The following is a 26,041-nucleotide window of genomic DNA, read 5'->3' on the forward strand; positions in this document are numbered from 1 at the left end:
CTTTCTTTCAGTATCCTAAATGATGTTTGTTTTTTGTTTTGTTGATCCAAGTTTTATAATAGCACAAATCTAAATTACAGAGTAGCTAGAAAAGTTTATAAATGCTTGTAGATTGACAAGTGCCACCCCAGGATGAATCACTTGTCACCTTTTTTTCTGTGTTGTGAAAAACAACCCATACTGCAGGTTTTTCATGAGTGGTGAATGCTGCTTAGCTTACTACTATTCAGCTATTTTATAACAACAGAGCAAAATCTACGCTCACTTGCGGAGTGGAATCATTAAGCAGTTACATGGGAGGATTCTGAAATAGTAAATTATGACTGTAAAAATTTAGGGCTGGTGAAAAAAATCAACCCTAAGTGATGATAATTTTGTACAGTGTTATAGAAAAAGCTCTGAGAACTGTATGATATTATTTATTTTTTCCTTTTCTTTATCTTATTTTATTTTACTTTAATTTACTTCCTTACTTAGTGGGAGGGAAGACTTGGTATGGGGCAAAGAAATACCAAAATTAACAATATGAAACCAACTTTGTTTTTTCCTTTATACTAGTAGAGAAAACACACTTTATAAGTGGGCTTCAGAAAGAAGAGTGCTTTTTAAACTGTTTAATCTCCCCAGTGTCTTTCCAAACCTAAGCTATAGAAGCATTTATTCAAAATGTACAAAACTTCTGAAAGTTTAGTTGCCCCTCTCCCCCATCTTTATAGTCTAATATTTTCAGTTTTTACTGACTGGGCCAAAAGTGTTCTTTCTTTTAACAAACTGGAATTTTCAGATAGGTTACCTGTATTTAAAGATGCTGAACTTTGATATTTTTTTGAGTATTTTAAAAATAATTGGTACAATTTACACATGAACCTTGATTCTGAATTCATTCCGTACCTGTCTTACTTTGTCTATTACACTGAAAAAGTAGTTTTAATACTTAATTTTGAAACTAAAAGTTAGATTTAAGGTTTATACTATCTTTAACTCACATTTTCTATTTTTCACCATAATTCAACCTTTGAAAATAACATATATTTTCCAAACAGTTGGCTTGGATGATATTCCATAAGTGTAATGAAGAAGTGGTTAAAAACTCATGGAAAGTCTTTTCCAGTAAAACTTGTAGCTTGAGTCTTGGCTAAATATTATTCAGGGGTTAATACGACCCTGTTGTTCAGTGTCTTCTTCCTAAAGATAACTTTTGTATTGTAATTTATTTTTTATTGTGCCTTAAACACATATGTAAATAACGTTTAGTAATAAAGAATTATCAGTTATATAATTTGCTTATATACAAATCTAAATATTTTACACAGCAAGTACCAAAAAAACAGATGGTTATATACTTTATCTTCACTGAGGAATTTTCTTAGAGGGAACCTGGAAGTCAATAATGGATAAAATTAGTTTATACTGGATAAATGTATATTCCACATTGCTTTGGACAACCGGGAATTGGGCACAACAAACTACTTAAGTTTGGGAGCTCTTCTGAAGGAAGGGTGTCATCTCTTCTGCTCGGTACCCTTACGTTACCTTCTCAATGGAGAACATCACTAGCTTTCAAGTCTGGTAACGGAATGGGAATCGAAAAATGAGAGCTTATTAAACTTTCCCAAAAGCTGAAGCATACTTCTGTTCCCCTCGTTTTCATTAAATACACGCAGATTCCGAGAGGATAGGTTGACTAATGATCGGAGCAGGGTACCATCCCATCTCTTTTTTACTAGAATGGGACACTATTACTTCAGTTTACTCCCATCAATGTAAAAACATTACTTGCTCACTTTTCCCACCAAAAGAATTCCTTTTTTCCTCTATTATATGTTGTAGTCATTTCATCAATGCCACTGCGAACAGCAGTTTAATAATAAAATACCCAATTTAGGGGCGCCTGGGTGGCTCAGTGGGTTAAAGCCTCCGCCTTCTGCTCAGGTCGTGAATCCAGGGTCCTGGGATTGAGCCCCGCATCCGGCTCTCCGCTCTGCGGGGAGCCTGCTTCCCCCTCTCTCTCTGCCCGCCTCTCTGCCTACTTGTGATCTCTGTCTGTCAAATAAATAAATAAAATCTTAAAAAAAAACAAACCTAATTTACATAGCTACTGAGCTGGATGCGTGAGAGCTAAACACAAAACACGAACCAGAGACACTTGACGTACACATTCGTCACGAAGGCCTAAGACCTATTTGTTGACTGATCCTGTATAATCTCCTAGGTCTCTTCTAACTCTAAATTTATAGAAGCCTATTTTGAGATAGTTCAAATAAAATAATCTGTAGGGAGTAAAAAATGACTTCTGAGGAGAGTCTGAGGATCGAGACTTGTACGACAGAATTCCATACAAATAAATTGTTATTTTTCCAAAGTCTGTCGCTTAATTCATTGCCAAGCAAAAGTGAATAATTGATTCCTACTCGAGGTTTAAAAAAATCGCGGGTCGGAGCAGGTTCAGGTATGGCTCTGGAAAGATGCCACGTTGCTATGGCAACTTCGAATCGCCATTTTAAGTGTTCTCGCGCCTCCCGCCCCTGACGTCACTTCCGGTATCACCTGTGTGGTTACCGGGAGCCGTAAACAAGGTGTGCAAGCATCCAGAGAGCTGTCGGGATGCAGCAGAGCGGAGCGGCTGGAGGCCGTGGCTGCGCTCTGTTCCCACTGCTTGGAGTCTTGTTCTTCCAGGGTGAGAGCGCCCGCTGGGTCCTCCAACTTCCGGCCGGGGGGGGTGGTAGGGGAAGACGGTCGGTTTTCCGGTTCCGGTGGGGGGGTCTCAGGAAAGCCCCCATACCGCGTCTAGACGTGCAGGAAGTGGGATGGTGTGGGCAGCGCGTTCTCTTGTGTTCACCGCCCACTTGAGGGCCGTTGGCAGCTTCTCAGTGCTTTCCTGAGTCCGGGGAGTTCGACCACCTTGCGTGACTGCTTTGTATTCGGGGAATCATGGCGGGCTCTGGCGTTGTGGGGACCCCGTGCTATCTTGTGATGAGTTACCAAAGGTCATCTCTGCTGTGGTTTTGTGGGCCGTACGTCCTGATTAGGAAGGGGCAGTTCTAGCGTTCAGGAGTTCGTCTCTAATTTTGCGAAAGAAAATCGTCACTGTTGGTACTTTTATTTTTTGTAGGTGATTGTCAGGGCCTCGGAAGTAAAATGTTTATTCGTCCCAGAAAGGGGTGTGCTGTGATTGCGTTACAGTAGAGACGCATTTTGTGGAGGAAAAAGCAACTGCTGTAGCGTTTTACTAACATTTTTGAAATACAAGAAAGAGCCTATCAACTCTGTTAAAAATTTTAATCTATTAACCAATTATCTTAAGTACAGTTTTCACACTATGGCATATTCTTAGAGTTTGGATAAATTTTGCTTTCATGCAGTTTTAAAATTGCATGAATTTCAGCCCAACCTAATTACCTTCTTTTTAGGGCGCAGTTATGGATGTGTGTGTGTGTGTGTGTGTGTGTGTTCTCAGGAACTTGTGTGTTAATAGAGCTACAATCAGAGTGAATTGTTAACTTCATAAAATGTCCCTGTGGGTAAGTGGGAATTTCTGAAGAGGGCCCTTGACATAAAGAGTTCATTTGTTCTAAATCTCAGCGGGTAAGGCCAGGAAGTTACTTATTTGATGACTAATATTCATGTTGCCAGCACACTCCCTGATCCCTCCCAGTGCTCTGTCATCACAAGTGTCCAGTTTTTCAGCTGATTCTTTTGCAATATAATATTTAGGCTGACCTATCACTCCAAATAATCCCAGTTTCATCTCTCTGTCCCTCTCACAAATACTCAGATATTGTCCCGTTGAGAAAAAAAAATGCTAGGAAGGATAGGTGGTTTCTTAAACTTGATGCCATTTCACATTGAAAAGCATCCACCAAATACAGCAGACCAAATAATTCAAAAGTAAAAATTTATTTTATGGCCCATATATACTCGAATTGATTTATCTTTTGTCTTTAAAAAAAATAGCAGCTTTATTGAGATAGAATTCACATGCCATACAACTTTCCTATTTAAAAGAGAAAATTGGGTGGTTTTTCATATATTCACGATTTATGGCATCACTACCACAGTCAATTTTAGAATATTTTCATCATCCCAAAGAAAAACTCCATACACAGTAACAGTCACTCCCCATTCCTCCCTTCCTTCACCCTCTGACAGATACCAATCTACTTTCTGTGGCTATGACCTGTTTATTCCGCACATTTCACATAAATGGGGCCATACAATCTATGTTCCTTTGTGGCTTGTTTCTTTCACTTAACATGTTTTCAAGGTTCACCCATTTTTTAAACGTTAGGCAATAGACTTCGGTTTCATACCAGTGTTTATTTGCTTTTCCTCTTCAAAGATAGCACCCATTAAATGATTAGCTTGTCTGAATTCTCCAAGTTATAAACATGGTCCTGTTACATCAGTTGTCCTAGTACATAGAAACAACAGATCAGATAGCTTAGGGTTCTTATACTTAACCTCCCTTTAAGTATGCACTTTTATGAACCAAATGTTGACAGATTGTATTTTGGAAGATTAGGTGTACAAAACTGGGAGTTTTGTTATATTTTTTCATTCCTTCTTTGTATAAAATTACGTATATTTAAATGTAATTTTCTTGTTTTCCTCCAAAATTTAAAAAAATGTTAATTATTATTATTAAAAATAATTATTATTTCCATTGTTGACTATTTTGACCTGGAAAGAATTTTTTTTTACTCAGGAGAAAAGATAAATATCCCAAAGGACATTAGGCCTAGGATGAAAAAAATTTTTTTAATTTTTAAAATTTATTTATTTGACAGAGAAAGATACAGTGAGAGAGGGAAGACAAGCAGGGAGAGTGGGAGAGGGGAAGCAGGCTTCCCTGCTGAGCAGGGAGCCTGATGTGGGGCTCAATCCCAGGACCCTGGGTTCATGACCTGAGCCGAAGGCAGACTCTCAACGACTGAGCCACCCAGACGCCTGTAGGATGAAAATTTCTAAATGAATGTAATAGTGGTTTAGTTATTTTTAAATTTTATTTATTTTTTCTTATTTTTTGAGTGGAGCAGACATTATTTTATATTTGTTGATTGTAAAACACTTTCTTAAAAAATCTTTTTTTTTTTTAAGATTTATTTATTTATTTGACAGACAGAGATCACGAGTAGGCAGAGAGGCAGACAGACAGAGGAGGAAGCAGGCTCCCCGCGGAGCAGAGAGCCTGATGTGGGGCTCCATCCCAGGATCATGATCCCTGGGATCATGACTGCAGCTGAAGGCAGAGGCTTTAACACACTGAGCCACCCAGGCGCCCTTCAAATACATCTTTAAAAAAAAAATTTAGTTTCAAATGTAATAAATGTTGATTTGTGAAAAATAAATTACCTTTGGCTTTAGTCTAAGATCTTTTTTTTTTTTTAAGATTTTGTTTTTATTTATTTGACAGACAGAGATCACAAGTAGGCAGAGAGGCAGGCAGAGAGAGGGGGAAGCAGGCTCCCCGCCGAGCAGAGAGCCCGACGTGGGGCTCGATCCCAGGACCCTGAGATCATGACCTGAGCCGAAGGCAGAGGCCTTAACCCACCGAGCCACCCAGATGCCCCAGCTTTAGTCTAAGATCTTACCTTAGCTGAAATTAAGAGTTGGATGGTTAAAAGACTGAGCCACCCAGGCGCCCGAAAACACTTTTTTTTTTAATTTTTTTTATTTTATTTATTTATTTTTTAAAGATTTTATTTATTTATTTGTCAGAGAGAGAGTACACACAAGCAGGCAGAGAGGCAGGCAGAGGCAGCGAGAGAAGCAGGCTCCCTGCTGAGCAAGGAGCCCGATGCGGGACTCGATCCCAGGACCCTGGGATCATGACCTGAGCCGAAGGCAGCGGCTTAACCCACTGAGCCACCCAGGCATCCCCCGAAAACACTTTTAATTTCAGTATAATATATATAGAGAAAAATGAACATATCGTAATTGTACAGCTTAATGCATTTTTAGAAACTGAACACACCTGGGTAACCAGCACCTAAATCAGAGTATAGGATGTTTCTGGTATTTCAGAGGCCTTCCTTATACTTCCTTCCAGTCATTATCTATTCTCTCCCAAGGGGAACCAACATCCTGACATGTAGATTAGTTTGTTCATCCATGGATCTTACTTTTCTCTATACATTTAAGACCCACTTATCCAGTGTTTAGATTTCAGCAAAATGACTTTAGATATTGATAACTTTGTGGCAAAATTATGCTCATGAATATGAAATTCATATATATTAACAAGAAGTTGGTTTGTAGGTAGATTTATTAATGGTGTACTTACTCTGATTCAGTAACCAAGTTTTGCTCAGAACTTGTAGTTTTTATGCTTATTTTGCAATAATTTTTGTTTCATAAAAAGGAAACTGTTGGTTTGGTTCAGTTTAATATTACTGAGCATCCACAATGTGCTAGTTTCTGTTTTGAGGAGCTCAGGGTCTATTGGAGAAGATAGACAAGTCAACAGATAATTTTATTTTATTTTATTTTTATTTTTTAAAGGAAGAGAGATTTTTTTTAAGATTTTATTTATTTATTTGAGAGAAAGAGAATGAGAGAGAGAGCACGAGAAGGGGAGGGTCAGTGGGAGAAGCAGGGAGCCTGATTGGGGACTCGATCCCAGGACTCCACGATCATGACCTGAGCCAAAGGCAGTCGCTTAACCAACTGAGCCACTCAGGCACCCCAACAGATAATTTTAGGATCTGGTACTAAGAAATGTGGAAGCACAGAAGAGGTGCCCTGAATCTGCTGTGAGGGTATAGGGAAGATATCCTGGATGTGCCACCAAAGTTAAATCTTGAAAGAAGAGGTTAGAGATAGGGAATGAGTAGAATTCCATCGTAGAGAGGAACATGGGCAAGGCATAGAGGCATTAAAGAATTTTAATTAATTAATTTTAATTAAATTAATTAAAATTAATTTAATTAATTTTAATTAATTTTCTGAACCTTATACTTTGATTGGGTTAACTCAAATCACATGTGGAGTTTGTATGCATATGTAACAATCAGTGTGCTGAGTTAGCTAGAGGACGTTAATGAGATTCTGACTTATAACTGTGACCTCTACATTTCTTCTTTGCTCTAAACCAGGGTTGGCAAACTTTTGTGAAAGGCTAGAGAATAAATATTTTCGGCTTTGTGGGCCATATGATATCTGTTGCAACTACTTAGTTCTGTTTGAGTAGCACAAAAGCAGCCATAGGCAATACATAATGAATAAATATGGCTGTGTTCTAATAAAACTTTATTTACAAAGAGACATTGGAGGCTAGATTTAGCTCAGGGGCCATAGTTTGCTGATCTTTGCCCTACACCAATTATCCATTGACATTATCTCTTGGCTATCTCAAAGGCACATTAAACTTATCCAAAATCAAGCTCATGTTCTTCCCTGCCCTGCCTGGTACTTTTCTTTCCTATGTCAGTGAATGTTATCACCAAGTCAGAAACCTGGGAGTCATCCTTGATACCTCTGTTTCCCTGACATTCCACATCCAATCTACCACCAATTCTTGATGATTTTACTCTAAGTATTCTTAGTTCTTTCCATGTCCACTATCACCAACTTAGTTCAAGCTTTATTTCTCATTTGACTATTGTAGTAGCCTTCTAAGTTTTCTCCTTGTATTTACTGAACACCTCCTAAGTGTCTTCCCTAGAGTGATCTTTTAAAAATGAAAACTTCATGTCTCTTCTCCCTCAGTCCCACATTTAAGTATTTTCCATGGCTTTCCCATTACTCTAAGAATAAGGGCCCATATCTCTGAAGTTCTGCGTGATCTGCTTCCCGCTTACCTCCTAGCCACATCTTTCTTTCTCTCATGCTTTTTGTGTTGGAGCCATACTGCCTTCCTTTTGGTTCCTTGGCTGATTGTGCTCCTTCTTGGCACAGGACCTTTGCATATGCTGTATTCTCTGCCTGGAACTCTCTCCCTCTCCTCACCTTGTCACCCTTCCTTCAGAGCTCAACTCAAAAAGTAACTTTTACAGAGAAGCTTTTGTTAATCAATCCCTGCTCCTCTCCATAACTGATGAAGTTCCCATAGTCACTCTCTTTGTCTTTGCTTCATAGTACTTATCAGATTTGTAATTATACATTTGTCTTTGTGATTATTTGATTAATGGGTTGAGTTTTTGCTGTATTTTAAGATCCAAAGTAGGGAGTGTATTTATTTTGCTCACATTTAATTCCAGGCTCAGAGGGTGGCACAAAACAGATCCTCAATAACTATATGTTTGAAGAATGAGTGAATGAATAAGAGTATTGTCATGGAAGCCTGGGGATAGAGAAAGATAGAGGAAGAGGTCACTGCGTCAGAGAGATCCAGTAAGATCAGGGTAGAAAAGTACCTAGTGGAGTTTTTAATCCCTTGGGTTTTGTAGTTTTAAGACATGACACCCTTTACCAGAACTGGTAGTAGTGTGTGTTTTGTACTCTGGGGGGTCCAGAAGTGAATGGGAAGGGAGGAAATGGGAATGCCAGTGTACACTGCTCTTTCACGAAGTTGGCTTAGAAAGGAAAGAGCGGGCAGAGTTGGTAACACGTAGTATCACAGGGTTAAGGAGAGATCGTTATTATTTTGTTTTACTGTTATTTGTTTTTAAGGATGGGAGAGACTGGGGCACTTGGGTGGCTCCATGGGTTGAGGCCTCTGCCTTCGGCTCAGGTCATGATCTCATGGTCCTGGGATCGAGCCCCGCATCCCGCTTTCTGGTTGGCGGGGAGCCTGCTTCCCTGCTCTCTCTCTGCCTGCCTCTCTGCCTACTTGTGATCTCTCTCTGTCAAATAAATAAATAAAAATCTCTCTAAAAAAAAAAAAAGGATGGGAGAGACTTCTTTGTGTTTAGAGGCTGAAGAGGGAGAGAGCCCCTCTGAAAAGGAAGAGTTTGAACAGAGTAGAGAGGTTTTTCTGCTGAAGAAGGGCTTGGAGGGGAAGAATCTAAGGGCAGAACCAAAGGGGTTGCCTTGCATAGGAAATAGGATACCACACCCTTTCAGATTGGAAGTATGGATGGGTGTAGACACAGGAGAGTGCCTGGCTGGGCAGTTTGTATAGCCTTAAATTTCTTGAAAGAGTAAGAGGAGACATTTTCTTCTGAGAATGAGGGATTTGGAGGTTTCATAGAGGGTAGTGAAATGGCAGAAGTTGGAGGAATTAGAAAGAGGAGCTGACCGAGGCTGGTTAAAGGGTCATCACGCTTCCTTAAGGGCTCAGCTGTAGATAGACGCCATGAATTGTTATGGTAACGATCCGTGCATTTGTGTGATTTTTTTACCTTCTTTGTACACCAGCCATTGTACACCAACCACTTCTATAGTCTAGAAGTGGTCATCTAGGACTGAGCTTTTCCTGAATGGGTTCACTGGAGAGAGAGGAGCGTACAGGACTTAAGAATGTTGGAAATAGTGTATAAATGGAATAGGAAGAGAGCGGGTGACTGATGAGCACTTTGTTCCTATACTAGAATTTTTGGTGACCTGTCCACCTCTTTCTCTCAGTCTCTGTCTGCTCCCTTCCCTCTTGAGTTTTTGCCCTCCAGGTGCTTGCGTGTTACAGGGGAAATAGTCTTTACAAATTGAGGTACATGTGCTTATTTGGCCTTATGGACTAAATGTTATGAGAACAGTGAAGAAAGAGCAGTGAGCTGTACCAGGGAATCTGGGAAGGCATCCCAGAGGGGACTGCTGTTTGAGCAGGTTTTTGAAGGTTTGTGAGCATTGGGGGGTGTGGTATGGTAGGAACAGGCAGGATTGGTAGAAATGGGGAGAGCCTTCCAGACAAAGCCATACTCAGAGAGAGGCACAGTGGCATGAAAGGACAGAGTAAATTTGGGAAGTGGTGGACATTCTGGGCATGGTGAAAGGGATGGGATGGGTAGGTGGGTGGAGTGGTAGAAGTTTGGGGCCAGACTGTCACTTTGTGGATTTTATTCTATAGCCCAAGCAGGAAATATTGAAGGTTTTTGAATGTGTGTGGTATTCATTTTAATAACAACAGCTAACATCTATTGAAAGGTTCTCTTTTAGATGCTGTGCTAAGCATTTTTTAAAAAAGATTTAAAAAATTTATTTATTTGACAGACAGAGATCACACGTAGGCAGAGAGGCAGGCAGAGAGAGGGGGAAGCAGGCTCCCCGCCGAGTAGAGAGCCTGATGTGGGGCTCGATCCTAGGACCCTGAGATCACGACCCAAACTGAATGCAGAGTCTTAACCCACTGGGCCACTCAGGTGCCCCTGTGCTAAGCATTTTATGTATTATCCTATTTAATCTCATTGGACCCTCACAGTGATCCAGTGAAGTAGGTCTTGTCATTCTGCCCATCTACTGAGTAAGGAAATTGAAACTGGGACAGGTTAGGTAACTGTGATTAAAATCTTACAGCTAGAAAGTATAGCTGGGCTAGACTGCAAGTCTAGGTCTACCTACTTCTCAATCCATGTTTTCAAATCTCTTGACCGTACTTAAATTTTAGGATAGGGAATAGAATGAGGGAGAGTGTGGATTATCCACCGCTTTCCAGCTTCCAGTTTTAGAGCTGGGTCTTAAGTGGTGTGTAGCATGGGTTGGGAGTAAAGTCTTGGGAGAGAGTAGGAGCTGAGGGATGAAGGCTTTCCAGGCAGAGGAACAGCATTCGCCAAGTTACAGAAAGAATGACAAGTTTAGCATGGCAAAGTCAGAGTGGATGCTATGGAGGAAACAGAGGCAAGCCTCATTTTGGGGATGGGTCAGATGCTTATAAGAGCTGTGAGCTCAGTCTTGGTCTCCTCCTTTTAAGAAGAATGTGAACAGACTTGATTGTCTTGAGCGGAGCAAGAAAAACGATTCAAAGCAGACAGAGGTGAAGGTGTTGATGACTCATGACTGTGTCTGTGATGGGGGTGGTTGAGGGAGAGCAGGCAGAACTGAAGAGGTGCACCGAGCTCTCACTCTGGGGGGGCAGGCAGGCTTTCCACTGTTATACCTGTTTTAACTCATTTATTCCTCACACTGACCTAAGGTAAGTGCTGTTATTAGCATTCTCACCGGGGTGAGAAACTGAAGAGTCAAGTAACTTGCTGAGACCACAGAACCCGAAAGCCATAGTGCTGGGATTTGCATCCTGTCTCAACCAGAGGCACCACGGGTGTGTGGCTGGTGTGTGGGTTTGCTCTCTTCTGAGTCCTCGCCACTCTGTGTGCCTTGGCCTGCCGAAAGAATCAGGGTTTGTTGCAGTGGAGAAGAAAGCAGTAAAAACAAAGTGCTGGTGACTTTGCTAAAAAATGGCTCCCTCGTGGAAGATAAATTTCTACTCAGTGTTTCCTGAGAGGGGATTGGTCAGAAGAAAGGGGTATCTGTGTTTGGGGGGAGCTGGAATGCCAAAGCTGGATATATGAGCCCATTTTGGCAAGAGTCAAATCTCTAGAGAGTGTAAATATGGTATCTGATTTTTACATTTTAGAGTGCATTAAATTGTTCTATTTTCCTTCCCGTGGTTTACTTTTAATGGATGCGGGATTCATTAACCAGTTTTAAGAGAGGAGAAGGTAAAACACGACTGGATAGAACAGTTTTCTAAAATTCTTAAAAAAGTGTCCTCTTCTTATTTCCTGTTCTCGTTTTGCTGGCGGTTGAGAAAGTGGTAGCTTCAGGTTACAGACAGGCTGTGCTCGGGGTAAGTCCCTCAGACCACAGCAGCTGCTATGATTCCTGGGGCATCAGTGTGTCACCGAGGGGGGTGCATGGCATCGCCTTTTAGCGGCTGTGGGCGGACCTACTTGTTTGTACTTCATTTCACCACAAGTCTGTGTTTGGAAAAATGCTGGTGTGATCAGGTTTCACATTTGTACTCAAGCACCCATTCTGTGACTTAATACTATAAAATGACAAAAATGCACCTGATTCAGGCAGATACCTGCTCCTTGCCCTTCTGGGCCTCCCCGAGAGCCCAAAAAGCGATGGTGTCTCTGTATTGCTCCCTCACATCTTATCCATCCCACCCAAATGCATACCTTTTAAATGTTTGGGCTTGCTTTGATCAGGTGTTCACATCGTCCTTTCCTTGGAGATTAAAGCAGATGCCCATGTCCGGGGTTATGTGGGCGAGAAGATCAAGCTGAAATGCACCTTCAAGTCGACTTCATCTGTCACTGACAAACTCACCATAGACTGGACGTACCGACCCCCCAGCAGCAGTCGAACAGAATCAGTGAGTGTTTCCTGTTAAGGAAATATCTTTGAGTCCTCAGTGGTCAGCAGCTCTGGAATCCTTTTATTCCAAGTCCCAGGCATACCTCGGGCCTTTGCATCCGAGAATCAGACGTGAGCTTCTGTATAAATAGCAGAAGATGAGCTTCTACCCGATATGGCATTCATTTGGTCACATAGGGCTTTTTATTTTTCCATATGAGAATCTTGCAAATAAGCTATAGGAAAAAATTGTCAGAAACTCAGAGGAAATGTGGTTTAATTTTGTTCCCCCTTTGTTGTTTCCTTTTGTGTGTTTTCACATTCAAGGTACTAAAAAGAGTACCTCCAGGATTGTTGGATAGAAAAATTTTGTAGGTCCCAATCACAGACATCTTTTCTCATAAAGCTGCTCATTTCCTATAGTATGAGGTTGTCTCAGTGGGTGTATCGATTGGTGGATCTGTACTCTGTGGATTTATCTTGGCTTCGTCTCCTAGTATATAAACACCTGCATTGATTTATATGGTTCCCTTTGAAGGAGATGGTGGCACCTCATGTGGATGACAGATACTGTTGGTGACAGATGGTCTTGCAGTATTAGAAGCCATATAGTTTATACACACATATAAAACCCGTTTATGGTTCAGATCCCATTGTGGATGTCTAATTGAAGATTGCAGTGCTATAAAAAACCCTTTCTCTTTATGCTTCCAGCAATATCTTTAGTTCAGGATAGATGCTATCAAGAATGTGAACGTTGCTGTAGGTAAGATTGTATTTTTTCCAAGTATCCTTAATTCTTTTATCCTGTTTTCTTCACTGGAGAACTTTCTCTTTGGTTTTAATATCTAAGCTTTGAGTTTTGTTTTAGGACCCATTAGCGAATGCCATGTAGCTAGGAGCCAGGAGGGGGCTCCAGCCAAGGGAGCTAGGCTGTATTCGTGGTTACTTTTCCTTTAGATTTAAAACAGTTCACGTTATTTCAAGTGGACAGAAAACTACGGCTGGCCTTGTTTGACTCGGCCTCCTTGGCCAAAAGTAGGACAGAGCAAGCAGCAGGGGATCTTCTTGGGTCAGAAACCTTAATTGCAAACAGCACTTCCTGTACGGTGCTGTTTTCTGTGAGCCTGGTCAGAAAGCAAGCGCACACTCGTTGTAAATCCGTGGACCTTTCAAGTCATGTGACGTGACTGTCACAGTCAAGTGATAATTCAGGTCACGTCAGTCAGGAGTCTGTCAGACTAATTGGTTGGCAAGGATTTGGGAATCACCAGTTTAACTCGGAACTTACAGGTTGGATTAATCTTGAAGATACATAGCAGGCCTCATTTTGTCAGTGAGGAGTTTCAAACCCTTTTATATAGATGCTGGTAATCATTGGTAGTCATTCTTTACCTCCCTCTTTGTGTGTGTGTGTTCGTGTGTGTATGTGTGTGTGTGTGTTTTAAAGACTTTTTTTTTTAGATTATTTATTTATTTGACAGAGATCACAAGTAGGCAGAGAGGCAGGCAGAGAGAGAGGAGGAAGCAGGCTCCCTGCTGAGCAGAGAGCCCAATGCGGGGCTCGATCCCAGGACCCTGGGATCATGACCTGAGCCGAAGGCAGAGGCTTTAACCCACTGAGCCACCCAGGCGCCCCTAAAGATTTTATTTTTAAGTCATCTCTACACCCAACATGGGGCTCGAACTCACAACCCTGACATCAAGAGTCACCACCAACAGAGCCAGGCAGGCACCCCTTACCTCCCTCTTTGAAACACTCATCACACATGTTATTATTTCTTAATATCTGTCTTTCCCCTTAGACTGTAAAATCTATGAGAGCAGGGACTGTGCCTGTTTGGTTCTCAGTATATCCTTGTGCTTAACACAGTGCCTAGCACATAGTAGGTGTGCCATGACTCGTCGTTGAGTGGATGCGTGAACAAACGAACTAAGAAGTGATCCAACAACTTCTCTGGGAAGTTGCTCTTCAAAATTGGGCAATTTAGTGGTTGTAAATGGGGGAGGTACCAAGTAAACAAAGAAAGAGGAAACGCTTGAACCTTGCATAAGAGAGAAAGATCATATTGTCTTGTAGTCCCTGCCTGGCCTACCACCCGACATAATGAGGTGCTTTGGGTGACAAAGTGTCTGATCATCGATCTGAAATGGCACCATTTAAATTCAGCATCCATTCATTGAGTCCTGATCATCACTTGGCTTGGGGTTTTTATTAATTGCCAAGACAGATAACCTAAGACAGGCTTGATTATATTGTACCTACAAAAGTACAAAAGTTTATCCTCAAAATAAACAAAAGCGTCCTCTGCCCACTTATGACCTGTGTGCCTTTGAGTAACTCACTTAGTTTTTGGCCTTGTTTCCCTCATGCCCCATGGATTGTTCAGTGTTGTTATGCGGCTCAAGTGAGTAAACCTGTGGGAATCATTTGCAAACCAGAAAGGACCATGCAAATAAAAGATGCTACTTTAGAATAGGGTTTCTCGGCTTTGGCACTGTTGACATTCTGAGCTGGTGAATTCTTTGTTGTGGGGGACTATCCTATGCATTGTAGGATTTTTGTCAGTATCCCTGACCTCTGCTTGCTAGATGCCAGTAGCACTCTGCCCAGACTGTCTCCAGATATTGCCAGATGTCTCCTGGAGGCCCCCACTGCCCCTGGTTGAGATCTACTTCTTTAGGATTTCAGGGAGAATTTAGAAGATCTTTGAGACCTATGATCCTAGGACACTTCCGTCAGGCCTTTTCCTGATAAGTTGTATTAACTTGTCTTTTAACTTAATGATGGAAGTGAGCAAAACATTAAAAAAAAAAAAACCCAACTGAGAAAACCCATTATGCATTTGTATTTTATTTGGGACCTTTTTAATGTGACATTTTCATTGCATTTTGCAAATTAACTTTTGTTTTGTTATGGTGTTGCTTTCTTAGATTTTTCATTACCAGTCCTTCCAGTACCCAACCACAGCAGGTACATTTCGGGATCGAATTTCCTGGGTTGGAGATGTATATAGAGGGGATGCGTCTATCAGCATAAGCAACCCTACCCTCAAGGACAATGGGACATTCAGCTGTGCTGTGAAGAATCCCCCAGATGTGCACCATAATATCCCTGCGACAGAGCTAACAGTCACAGAAAGGGGTAAGCTAACTGCCACTGACCTTCTCCTGCCGGGCTCTGTGACTGTTGTGCTGCCTCCTGGAGAGGTCTGGGACAGGCAAAACTACCCGTGGGTGTAAGCCAGTCTGCCATCCTGAATTGTCTACAAGGATGAATTTCTTAACTTGATTTTGCAAACTGAAGTTGTCATTCAAATATTGTTATAGTTTCCCCGTTATCTATTCCTTATTTTAACTTCAGGGGACCAGACGTCTTGTGGAACACGTGGCAAACCCCTAAGAAGATGGAGGCTTCTTATCTGTGTGATTTGATTTCCCCAGTCTGTTCATACCCTCAGTTATGAGGCCATCTTCTTGCCCGTGTGCTGAAAGGGTGCCCCTTCTAATGATGGGAGGCAGCACATTTGTTTTCTGTTGCAAAGGGCTGCAGTTTCCTTTTATCAAGAAAGTGCAAGAAAGTAGGTTAAGGACTGACGTTTTTTCTTCATGATTCTCGGGTGACTACTGAGTGGTCCTTCTCATCCTCAGTTGGACTTGAACCAAAGATGTACAGATACAGAACTGCATTATGGGTCATGATAGATGCCTTACCATCTCCCAGGTCTTTCTCAAGTCTGTCTGTCTCTCTGTCTTTTCCCCTCTCTCTCTTTCTCCGTCCCTTTCCCTTCTTCCTCTCTTTCTTTTTTTAAGACGATAACTCAAGGTTTCAAAGGTAACAGGCATTTTCATGCTGCAGGCTGAGTAGGAGCTGAGTATAGTTTGGTCGTGTGACTCTGATGCCTTAAAAGTATGTGCCCTTTGATCCAGGAATCCCATTTTAAATTCTATCTTAAAGAAAAAGAGGTAAATATGAGGATTATGTACAAGGATGATCATCATAATGTAGCTTGTAGATTCAAGGAATTAGAAACAGCTCAAGTGTCCAGCGTCTCAGGATTGGTTCAGTAAATTACTCAGTGTGATAGAATACGGTACATCCATGATAAAGTAGCATGTGGAAGGAGTTTTTGATGACATGGGAAAAATTGATCATCTATTACACAGAAAAGGAGCTTAGAAATAGTCTGTAAAATACAATCCATACTTCTAAAACTCGCACTCTGCTCCCTGACTGCAGACCCATACCCACATACTCCTAGAAAGAACACCGAGTGGGTAGATACCAACGTGTCAATCCTACGTAGTGGGATTATGGGTGCATTTTGTTCTTCTTTGTAATTTTGTGTACTTTCTACCTCTACCACAATGAATTTATTCTTGTTATAATCAGAAGAGATACAAGAGCAAAAGCAAAATGTAGCTCCTGTCAAAGGAGGCCCTTCTGCACGTCCCTCCCTCCCACCTTCCCTTTTTCCTCTTCTAGGTTTTGGCACCATGCTGTCCTCTGTGGCCCTCCTGTCCATCCTTGTCTTCCTGCCCTCCGCTGTGGTGGTGATTCTGCTGCTGGTGAGGATGGCGAGGAAGTCTGCAGGGCTGAAGAAGAGGAGCAAGTCTGGCTATAAGAAGTCGTCTATTGAGGTTTCCGATGAGTAAGTTCAGCTGGAGCGCCGAGCAGTTAACCCCTTTCCTCTTCAGAACCCTGCTTTGTGGATAGTCCCTAGAGCCCTGACCCACCCCCTTTCTCTTTCCCCAGGCCAAGGTTAGCTCTAGGAGTACTGGAAGGAAGGTTGGAAGTGAAACTAGTGGATATTAATATGGAGAGAGAGATGGAGGGGTGAATGTAGGGTCCTAGTCTCTGCGTTGGAAACCAGATTGTACTATGCTATGGTTTTTGTTTTTTGTTTTTTGTTTTTGTTTTTGTTTTTTTTAGATTTTGTTTATTTATTTGACACAGAGAGAGTGAGAGAGGGAACACAATTAGTGAGAGGGGGAGAAGGAGAAGCAGGCTTCCTGTTGAGCAGGAAGCCCGATGTGGGGCTTGATCCCAGGACCCTGGGATCATGACCAGAGCCAAAGGTAAACGCTTAACGACTGAGCCACTCAGGTGCTCCTGTGCTATGGTTCTGCATATAAATTCTGAAGTGGTGGGGGTGTCTGCCTGGCTCAGTCGGTTCAGTGTCCCGCTCTTGACTTTGGCTCAGCTCATGATCTCAGGACTGAGAGATCAAGTCCTGCATCAGGCTCCGTGCTGGGTATGATGTCTGCTTAAGATTCTCTCTCTCCCTCTCCCTGTCCTCTCTCTTTTTCTCCCCCTCTCTAAATAGATAAATAAAAATTCTGGAGTGGCTATCACATTCCTTCAGAATCAACGGGCAATTCCGACAAGTCAGTTACTTTTCCCTTCTTGTTTTGGCGCCAAGCTGATGTGTCCCATTAGAAGATGCCTAAGCAATGATGAAGGCTTTAAGGATAGTCTTGGACAGGAAAACCAGTTTAAATAAGCAAGATGTGTTCTTGGTCAGCCGATGCTCAGAGGGGCTCATGGGATTGTGATTATCAAAGGCATTTATGAAACATGTTGCCAGGGAGCAGGCCTGACCCAGTTTTCCCTGGGAATAAATCTACTAAAAACAGGTGACAAAAGTCTGCATAAAACCCTTTTTGATTCTCCATTGTCTCTATCTGAGGCTCTTGGCCTTGGGAGGAAGTCTTCCCTGGGGAACATTTTCTTTTTTTTTTTGCATGTGTGCATATGTGTATTTGTGCATGTGTGTTTATTTCATGGGAGAGAGTGCCCTTTACAGGAATCTCTAGCCCCCCACAAAAGGTAAGGCGCTCTCGGTAGAAATACCAAGATGTCTATTTCTAAGTACCATCTAACAAGATTCCTATGCTCCAACCTTCAGGCCCCTTGTTCTCTGACATTTCATCTCATTCACTCCACGGGCCAGATACACAGCATATTTTCTTCTCTAAATAAGCCGCACTCACTCAGATCTTTTTTCTTTTTTTCCCCCACATGCTTTTCTCTTGCTTGGAATCCTCTCCTTCCCTCCTTTGTTTGCCTGGAAAACTTTTCCCGATCCTCCAAGACCCAGCTGAAATGTCCCCTGTCTGGAGTCTCCCTGAGTCCTTCCCGGAGAACAGGTCACTCCCTCCTCTTTCCTACCCTAGCAGTTTGACCTTAAGCTTATTAAAACATTTTATTACATTGTGTCATAATGTACTTGTCAGGTTGCAACAGGTTCCTCACACCCAAGAGGCTGTGAGCTCTTCAAGGGGCAGTGTCTTCTTTATGTCTTGGTCCCCAGCCCAACATAATGGCTCAGATGTGGTTGGTGTTCAGTACATTTCTAAGCGAATGATTGGGTCCAGCTCCGACTTACTGGGCACTTGCTACGTGTCAGACACTGTGGTGCGTGGTTTGCATGTGGTTATTTTTTATCCCAGTGCTTAAGTAACCTGCCTACTCACCCTCCTAGTGAGTGGCAGAACTGGACTTTAAAACGAGACCTGTCTGACTTGGACAGCTGTGCTCTTACATGCCCTACTGTACGGAGGACAGTAATTGTTCAGATTTGCTTTGTCCTTTTTTCTCCAGCACGGACCAAGAGGAAGGGGATGACTGCATGGCGAGGCTTTGTGTGCGTTGTGCTGAATGCCTGGTAAGCCTGTGCCATTTCTCTGTTCACCATTCGTGTTCCATTTTCCTGCTTACTTAAGGGGATCCTTTCCCCTCAGGGGCAGCAGAGGATATGCAGGTAAGGTCCAAAGCAAGGTATGAACCAAGGTACTCCCCCAAAGCATTTTGGTCTCAGGGGACCGATTCTGACCATTATTTTGTTTTCTGTCGCATGGGCATAGGGTGGTGTCCTTAGGTTGGGGAAGGTTAGGGAAGTCTGCTTACTGACAGAGAGCACCCTGAATGGGGAGGGCCTGTGTCACCAAGGTCGTGCTAGGAGACTTTGGCTGGCTCAACTCAGAATCCTGAACTGAATTTTCCTGCTGTGCCTCAGTTTTTTCCCCCAGGGAATTAGAGTGATACAACCTTTTAGGTGACTTATTGCTTTATCAGTAAGAAATACCCATGATGGAGGGGGCGCCTGGGTGGCTCAGTTGGTTAAGTGTCTGACTCTTGATCTCAGCTCAGGTCTTGATCTCAGGATTGTAGGTTCAAGCCATATGTTGGGCTCCATGCTGGATATGGAACCTACTTAAGAAAAAAAGAAAAAAAAAAAAGGAAAAAGAAAAAAAAAAAAAAGAAAAACCCATGTTGGAAGACCTGAGTGTTGATTTAAATTTCAAAAGGCGGTCATCCCTCCATTTTTTAAGCTCTTGCTATGACTGGTAGGCTCGCGTGGCTGTCCCAGCGTCCTAGGAGGAGAGACTCTCTGATGTAGGGCGGTTGGAAACAGGTCAAAAGCAACTTATGATATAATATGAAACATACCTGTCATTGTGGGGTTTAAACTTGAGTTCTCTTTGTACTTACTGCCAAACTCAGCACTTGGCTGGACGGCTGTAGGCCAGCTGTTCGCTGCAGTGTCCTTTGTTTCTCTCTGGCAGACTGGAGTGTAGTAAGCTAAGAGGAGAGGAAGGTTGAGGAGAATCTAACAGTAACCCTTCAGGGTTTGAATGCTCTAATAACACAAAATAAGTTAGTGTCACGCTTATCACCATCCATATTTCGGATATTAATTCATTGAGCAGTTTTTTCCCGAGTATCTGATATGTGCCAGATGGGATTCTGGGTACTTCGGAAACACACGTGAACAATACTGACGAAAATCTCTGCCCTCAAATAACTTACATTCCTTTCTATGCGTAGAAAACTCTCATTCTTCAAGACACGGCTTCAATATCACTTTCTCTTAAATTGTGGGTACAAACAATAACTAAATCTTTTAAAAATAAGCAAAACATGGAGTATACCAGATGGTACTTAATGCATTGGAGAAAAACAAAATAGGGAAAGAACATGGGTTGGCTGGATAGGGGGGTATGATGTGTACCTCACCAAAGTGATACTTGAGCAAACACCTACAAGAAGGAGACAGGAAGCCATATAGCTGTTGTGGAGGAACGTTCGGAGGAACGTTCTGGATGAGGAAATGGTAGGCGAGGTGACTCTGGAGGGGTCATGATGGGCACGTTCTTGGGACAGCAAGGAGACCAATGTGGCAGGAATGAAATGAGCAAGGTGAAAAATAGTGTTTTTTGATGTCAGAGAGACAATACCATATATTTTTTTAAGATTTTATTTATTTATTTGACAGAGAGATCACAAGTAGGCAGAGAGGCAGGTGGGTGGGGGGAAGTAGGCTCCCCGCTGAGCAGAGAGCCCGACGCGGGACTCGATCCCAGGACCCCGAGAGCGTGACCTGACCTGAGCCGAAGGCAGAGGCTTAACCCACTGAGCCACCCAGGCGCCCTGACAATACCATATCTTATGAACATAATAAGTGAATGGAATGAATTGGGCTTTTATTCTTAATGAAATGGGATGCACTGGAGGTTTTTGAGACGAGGAGCACTTTGTATTTCCAAAGGCTCACTCTGGCTCCTGTGTTGAGAATAGGTGGTACCTTGGTCAAGGGACCATGACAGTCAGAGAGTCCAATTAGGAGACTTTAGCAATAACGCAAGTGAAAGAAGATGGTACTGGTTTGAAGCAGGGTGGTAGGAAGTGGCTGTATTCTCATTATAGTTTGAAGGTAAAGCAGGAAGGATTTATGGATGGGTTTCACATATCTGTGAAAGAATGAGAGGAAATCAGAGATAATTCCACAGCTCTTAACTTGAGCAACTGGTGGAATAGATAGAACGGGTAGAGTGGGTGTAGACTAGAGCCCTGGAGCTCTCCCAGGTTGATGAGTTGAAAAGAGGAAGGGGAATTGGTAAAGGAAGCTGAGAAGGAACATCCAGTGAGGTAGGAGAAAACCAGGAGAGTGTGCTATCCGGGGAACCGAGTGAAGAATGTGTTTCAAGGTAAAGAAGGTGATTAACTGGGGTGCCTGGTGGCTCAGTGGGTTAAAGCCTCTGCCTTCAGCTCAGGTCACGATCCCGGGGTCCTGGGATCGAGCCCTGCATCGGACTCTCTGCTCGGTGGCGAGCCTGCCTCCCGTCCCCCCTCTGCCTGCCTCTCTGCCTGCCTGAGATCTCTGTCTGTCAAATAAATAAAATCTTAAAAATAAAAAAAAGAGAAGGTGATTAACTGTGCCCATTGTGGCTGAGTCAGGTCAAATAAGATGAGGACTAAGAATTGATTATTGGCTGATCTGGTGATGGGGAGGTCATAGGTGACCTTGGCAAAAGCAGCTTCAGGAGAAGAGAGGGGAAGAAAGCCCGATGGGGGTCAGGTTGAGAAGGAACGCAAAGAGAGATATTGGTGACTGTGGGTGTAAACAGCTCTTGCAAGGAGTTTTGCTGTGAAGAGAAGCAGAGAAGTAGGGTGATAGGTAGGAGGGAGATGTGTGTCAAGAGTTACTTTCTGTTTAAGATGGGGGAAATTATAGCACATTTGTGTGCTGATGGAAATGATTCAGTAGAAAAGGGAAAAATGATGTTGCAGGAGGGCGAGGGGAGGTGGCTGAAGTAGCTCTAGGATGTGATGCACAACAGGGATACTGGCCGTAGACAAAGGCAGGGAGGGAGCGTCCATGAGAAGAGTGAGGAGCGCCATGCCGTTGGGCCCAGATGCCGGTGAGTGCACACATATTGTGCCGGGAGCTCCCTGCTGACCCCTCTCTTCCCGGTGTCAGGAGAAAGCAAGGTCATCCTCGGAGAACAAAGTGAGGAGGAGGTGCTGGAGGTTTGAGGTTTAAGGAAAGAGGGAAAGGTGTGGAACAGTCGTCCAGGAGAACAGGAGAATGATGGGCCAGAGAAATGTGATGTGCCAGGTAGTACTAATGGGCCACTTGAGCTTAGAAGTAGCGAATACAAGTTTAAACAATACAAATAAGAACAGTAGTAACAGTGGCTAATCTTGAATCAGTGCTTACACAGTGCTAGGCACAATGCGAAGTGATTTCCATACACTGTCTCATTCAGTTCTTGTCCCCTTTCTATGACGTGTCTGTATTTTTATTACCCCCCCCCCATTTTACAGACAAGGAAACTGAGGCCTAGTGACGTTTAATAACTTTGCTCAAGGTCACACAGCCAGCAAGGGGTGGAGCTGACATTGGAACTGAGAGAAACCGAGAAACCCAGACTCCTAGCTGCAGTCCTCATGTTCTGATGCAGACAGCCGCCTTTTCTTTTCTTTCTTTCTTTTTTTTATTTTTAAGATTTATTTATTTATTTATTTGACAGAGAGAGAGAGCGAGAGCACAAATAGGCAGAGAGGCAGGCAGAGATATAGGAGGAAGCAGGTTCCCTGCTGAGCAGAGAGTCCGAGGCAGGGCTTGATCTCAGGACCCTGAGACCATGACCTGAGCCAAAGGCAGAAGCTTAACCCACTGAGCCACCCAGGCGCCCCAGACAGCTGCCTTTTCATGTGTGCTGAGGTTTTAAAAAATATCCACCATGGAAAAGGGAACTGTTAGGGTTTCAAAGTATTAATTAGTCCAAAGACAGCAAATCTATCGCTGGTCCGTGAGGCCTCATGGGCACGCAGGTGCATTGAGCCCGTGCCGTTTTTATTGTTAATGTCACTTCGTGCTGCGTTCTGTCAAGTGGTCCTAGCACGACATCTTTGTCTCAGCTCTGACAGTGGCCACGTGTCAACACCACGACTGCTGTTCTTTCCCTCCAGGACTCAGACTATGAAGAGACATACTGATGACAGTCTTCATGACACAAGAAGAGTCACCTGCTAGCAGAAAATGTCCCGTCCCACTGGCAGCTAAAGCCTCTCGGAGAAGCAGGGCTGGCTTGGAAGCAGTGCTGGAGGATTCTAGAAGTCGTCAGGAGAGACTTCAGGAACCATTTATTTATTGAAGAAATGTTCTTTTTATATTTATAAACTCTTTAAGGACTCTTCGAAGAAAACTCATAACTACCCCTTTTAATGACTTACGCTCTAGTCGAATGAAGGAGTTCTCTTCCTGAATAGAAAGATGGTTTTTGTTTTCCCTGTGTTCTTGAATGTATTACATGTTTTCTTCCAGTTATCTGAGGGGAATCCTAAATGTTGGCCACACCGTGGATGCCAAAATATCTTTAAAAAATGAAATGGAGCTCGTAGCTTCCTGATAGGCTACGAGATGAAGTGTTTGTTGGGGGATAAGTGTCCTTTGTTCTTTGCTCCATGAACGTTTTCAGCTGTGAATCAGCAAAGAGCATGCACTCCTTGGTTTCGTGACACCATTGGTTGTGTTTGGATGACTTGGGACCCTAATTTCCGTGGAGCTGGCAGGGCCGGGAGTCCATTGTTTGCTTTGACTGGGTTTTTAAAGTATTAAAGTGTCATCAATTTATAATTAAGGAAGGGAATGGCGACCTAGAGGGGTCCCTTCCTTTTGTCTTGCTAGGTGCAGTTTGTTACTTTACTCTCTTGTAGCTGACTGATTGGTTGTTTCCTTCTTGATGTCCCGGAGCAGAGGCAAGAAAAACTCTTTGACAGGCTTTTAGTGGGGAATGTAGACATATTTTCTCAGTTATTTGCAAGGAAATACTCTTTTTAAACAAATGCCATTCCGAAGTTCAGATGTTGGATTGGCTTTAATGAGGCTTCTATTTATAGAAAATAGTCTTTTTGACCTAAGTCATGCTTCAGAACTTTTTTGTGTCCTAAAATGCGCCAAATATGAGTGAGCTAAGGTATTTATGTACGAACGGTTTTTACATAATATTTGACATAAGGAAGTGAGGTGGTACATAATGTTTACTCGTTTCTGTTCTCTGATACCTTACATCAACTTCCTCCATTTTCCCGCAGCAAGCGATTTCAAACTTTAATTTCCATAGGATTTTCTGTAAGCCATTAAGAGATAGTGTGACATGTCCAGAAGGATCGACAGTGTAGTCCTCTGTAAAACAGCGGTAGAGTTTACTTCTCAATTATTAAGAGAGAAAAAGTATCCCCTCTTCCCATCGTCATTTTTTTTAGGAGGAGAGTCCGAGATCCTTCACTAGGTGGCTCAGGAGGTTTCCATATTATAGCCTAATAGGCTGTATACAGTATCCAAAAAAGTCACTTCCCCAGGATTTATTTTTTAAAAATTTGGGTTATTAGTTCTTGAAGTCATCGGTAAAGACTTTTAAAAAGATGGCATAGATTTGTCCTGGCCTCTTTTGTCGGCCTAGTCCATACATAAGAGAGTCTGGTTAGTTAATTAGAAATTGTGCTTTTGTCTGGTCATGTAAGGAAGTGGAAGAGGAAAAGACACATTGGCTGTTTATTTCCAGTGGTTAAGCCTCAGACTCTTGAGCTGCTTGGGCTCGTCTAGTGAGACAGTCTGACACCTCAGCAGAGAGGGGAAGATGTGTCTGAGCAACAAGAGTAAATACTTTGGGCTCTAGGAGATCGGAAGATAGAGATCTAATTGTGAGGCAGACTTCTCGTGGGTCCTCCTGTCTCTGAGAAAGAGATGGTGCTACAGGAACCCAGCTAAAACCGCATTTCATGAATTGAGGAACTGGTTTTATCTGGGTTTTCTCGTAATTTCCCTTCAGGCCTGTGATGAGGATTAATCCGGCGTGTGTTGGGGGGGGGGGGGTTGTCCCTCCAGGTAGATGCTGCCGCGTGGAGACTTGGTCGTCCTTATTTTGTAGCCTTGATCATGATTTGAACAAGTCCCTTTCTTCTTAAGTGACTGGACAGTAGCATCCTTCATGGGAAGAGAGTAAGCTGATTGATCATTCAGTCCGCTCCTCGGCTTTAAAAGGTCACATCAGTCATAGGGCTGCTGTCCTCACTCATCTCTTATCCTGAGTCTGGCTTACAGCCTTATAGCTTTTTTCCCCTCTTCTTCCCTCCCTTCTCCTCTCTCCACTCCCCTGTCCGTCCGTTTGTCTGTCCTTCCTTCCTTCCTTCCTTCCTTTCTCTCTCTCTCTCTTTCTTTCTTTCTCTTTCTCTCCTTCCCCCAAAGGAGCAGAAAGCAGTGTTTGGATACCTGCCTTCTTTAAGGATGGAAAGCAGATAAAGGTTTTTTTGTTTTATTTTGTTTTATCTTTTAAAATATCTTCTCAGGTGCTATTCCCTCTCTTTTTATTTTTTTGCTGGTCTGGATACAGAGCACACTGTCTGAAGACCAGCCTTGTCTAGAAAGGAAATCCGATTCTGAAAGCTTCAGACGGGCTGAAAAGCCTTTCAGAATTTTTCTTTGGCTGCTGAAGGCTTTACTCGTGGTTACATTACCTTGTAAGTTTTGCACATTGAGCTCTTTATTCTGTTACCAAATGTGAATTTATAAAATGCTTTGTGTTTCCTATGTGGCCTGTTACCCCAGGCTTCTTAGAGGATGTCTTAGTTCTCTGCAGCTCCCAAAACTGGGCACTGGTGCTTCAAGAGGGAATGTTGTATGTCCCTGTGTAAAAAAAATTGTTGGAGGCCAAATCCTGACTTTGAAAGTTCTATTGTGTCACTCTGTTATGGTTCCAGATGAGTGCTGTAAGAAGACCCAGAGGGAGCAGACCAAGACGATCTTTTAATTGGGTTACTGGAAACTTCGCTGCCAGAAGGGGCGTCTCCCTTCCTTTGACCCCCGGGTGGGGCTGTTGCAGTGTTAACAGCTGTATTTCACTGTGTTTTTGTTTTTGTTTTTTTTTGTAGGCATGTGTACACTGTTGGGTCATATTCACAGACATCATAACTCTTGAGATCTTTACCACATCACAATTAATAAACTGCTTTGCACTTTCTGGCTACTTTTTGGTATGTGTCTACATATAAAATGAGAGCTGTCAGAGGCAAGGGGAG

At 42.7% G+C, this 26,041-nt stretch overlaps 1 protein-coding gene across 2 annotated transcripts; it reads left to right on the forward strand.

Moving 5' to 3' along the window:
- The first annotated feature begins 2,551 nt into the window (after positions 1-2,551).
- On the forward strand, positions 2,552-25,988 carry MPZL3 (myelin protein zero like 3). 2 transcript variants are annotated; one of them, XM_080815865.1, is made up of 6 exons: positions 2,552-2,677; positions 12,027-12,193; positions 15,109-15,319; positions 16,661-16,826; positions 18,779-18,842; positions 22,934-25,988. In XM_080815865.1, the coding sequence occupies exons 1-6, from the start codon at positions 2,605-2,607 to the stop codon at positions 22,958-22,960; spliced, it is 708 nt and encodes a 235-aa protein (XP_080671991.1). In that variant the 5' UTR covers positions 2,552-2,604; the 3' UTR covers positions 22,961-25,988. The 2 variants fall into 2 exon arrangements, with proteins under 2 accessions (XP_080671991.1, XP_080671990.1); XM_080815864.1 differs by lacking the exon at positions 22,934-25,988 and having other exon boundaries at positions 2,554-2,677; positions 18,779-19,393.
- Positions 25,989-26,041: the final 53 nt, after the last annotated feature.

Source organism: Martes martes (assembly GCF_963455335.1).
Source record: "Martes martes genome assembly, chromosome: 10".
Taxonomy (NCBI): Eukaryota; Metazoa; Chordata; class Mammalia; order Carnivora; family Mustelidae; genus Martes; species Martes martes.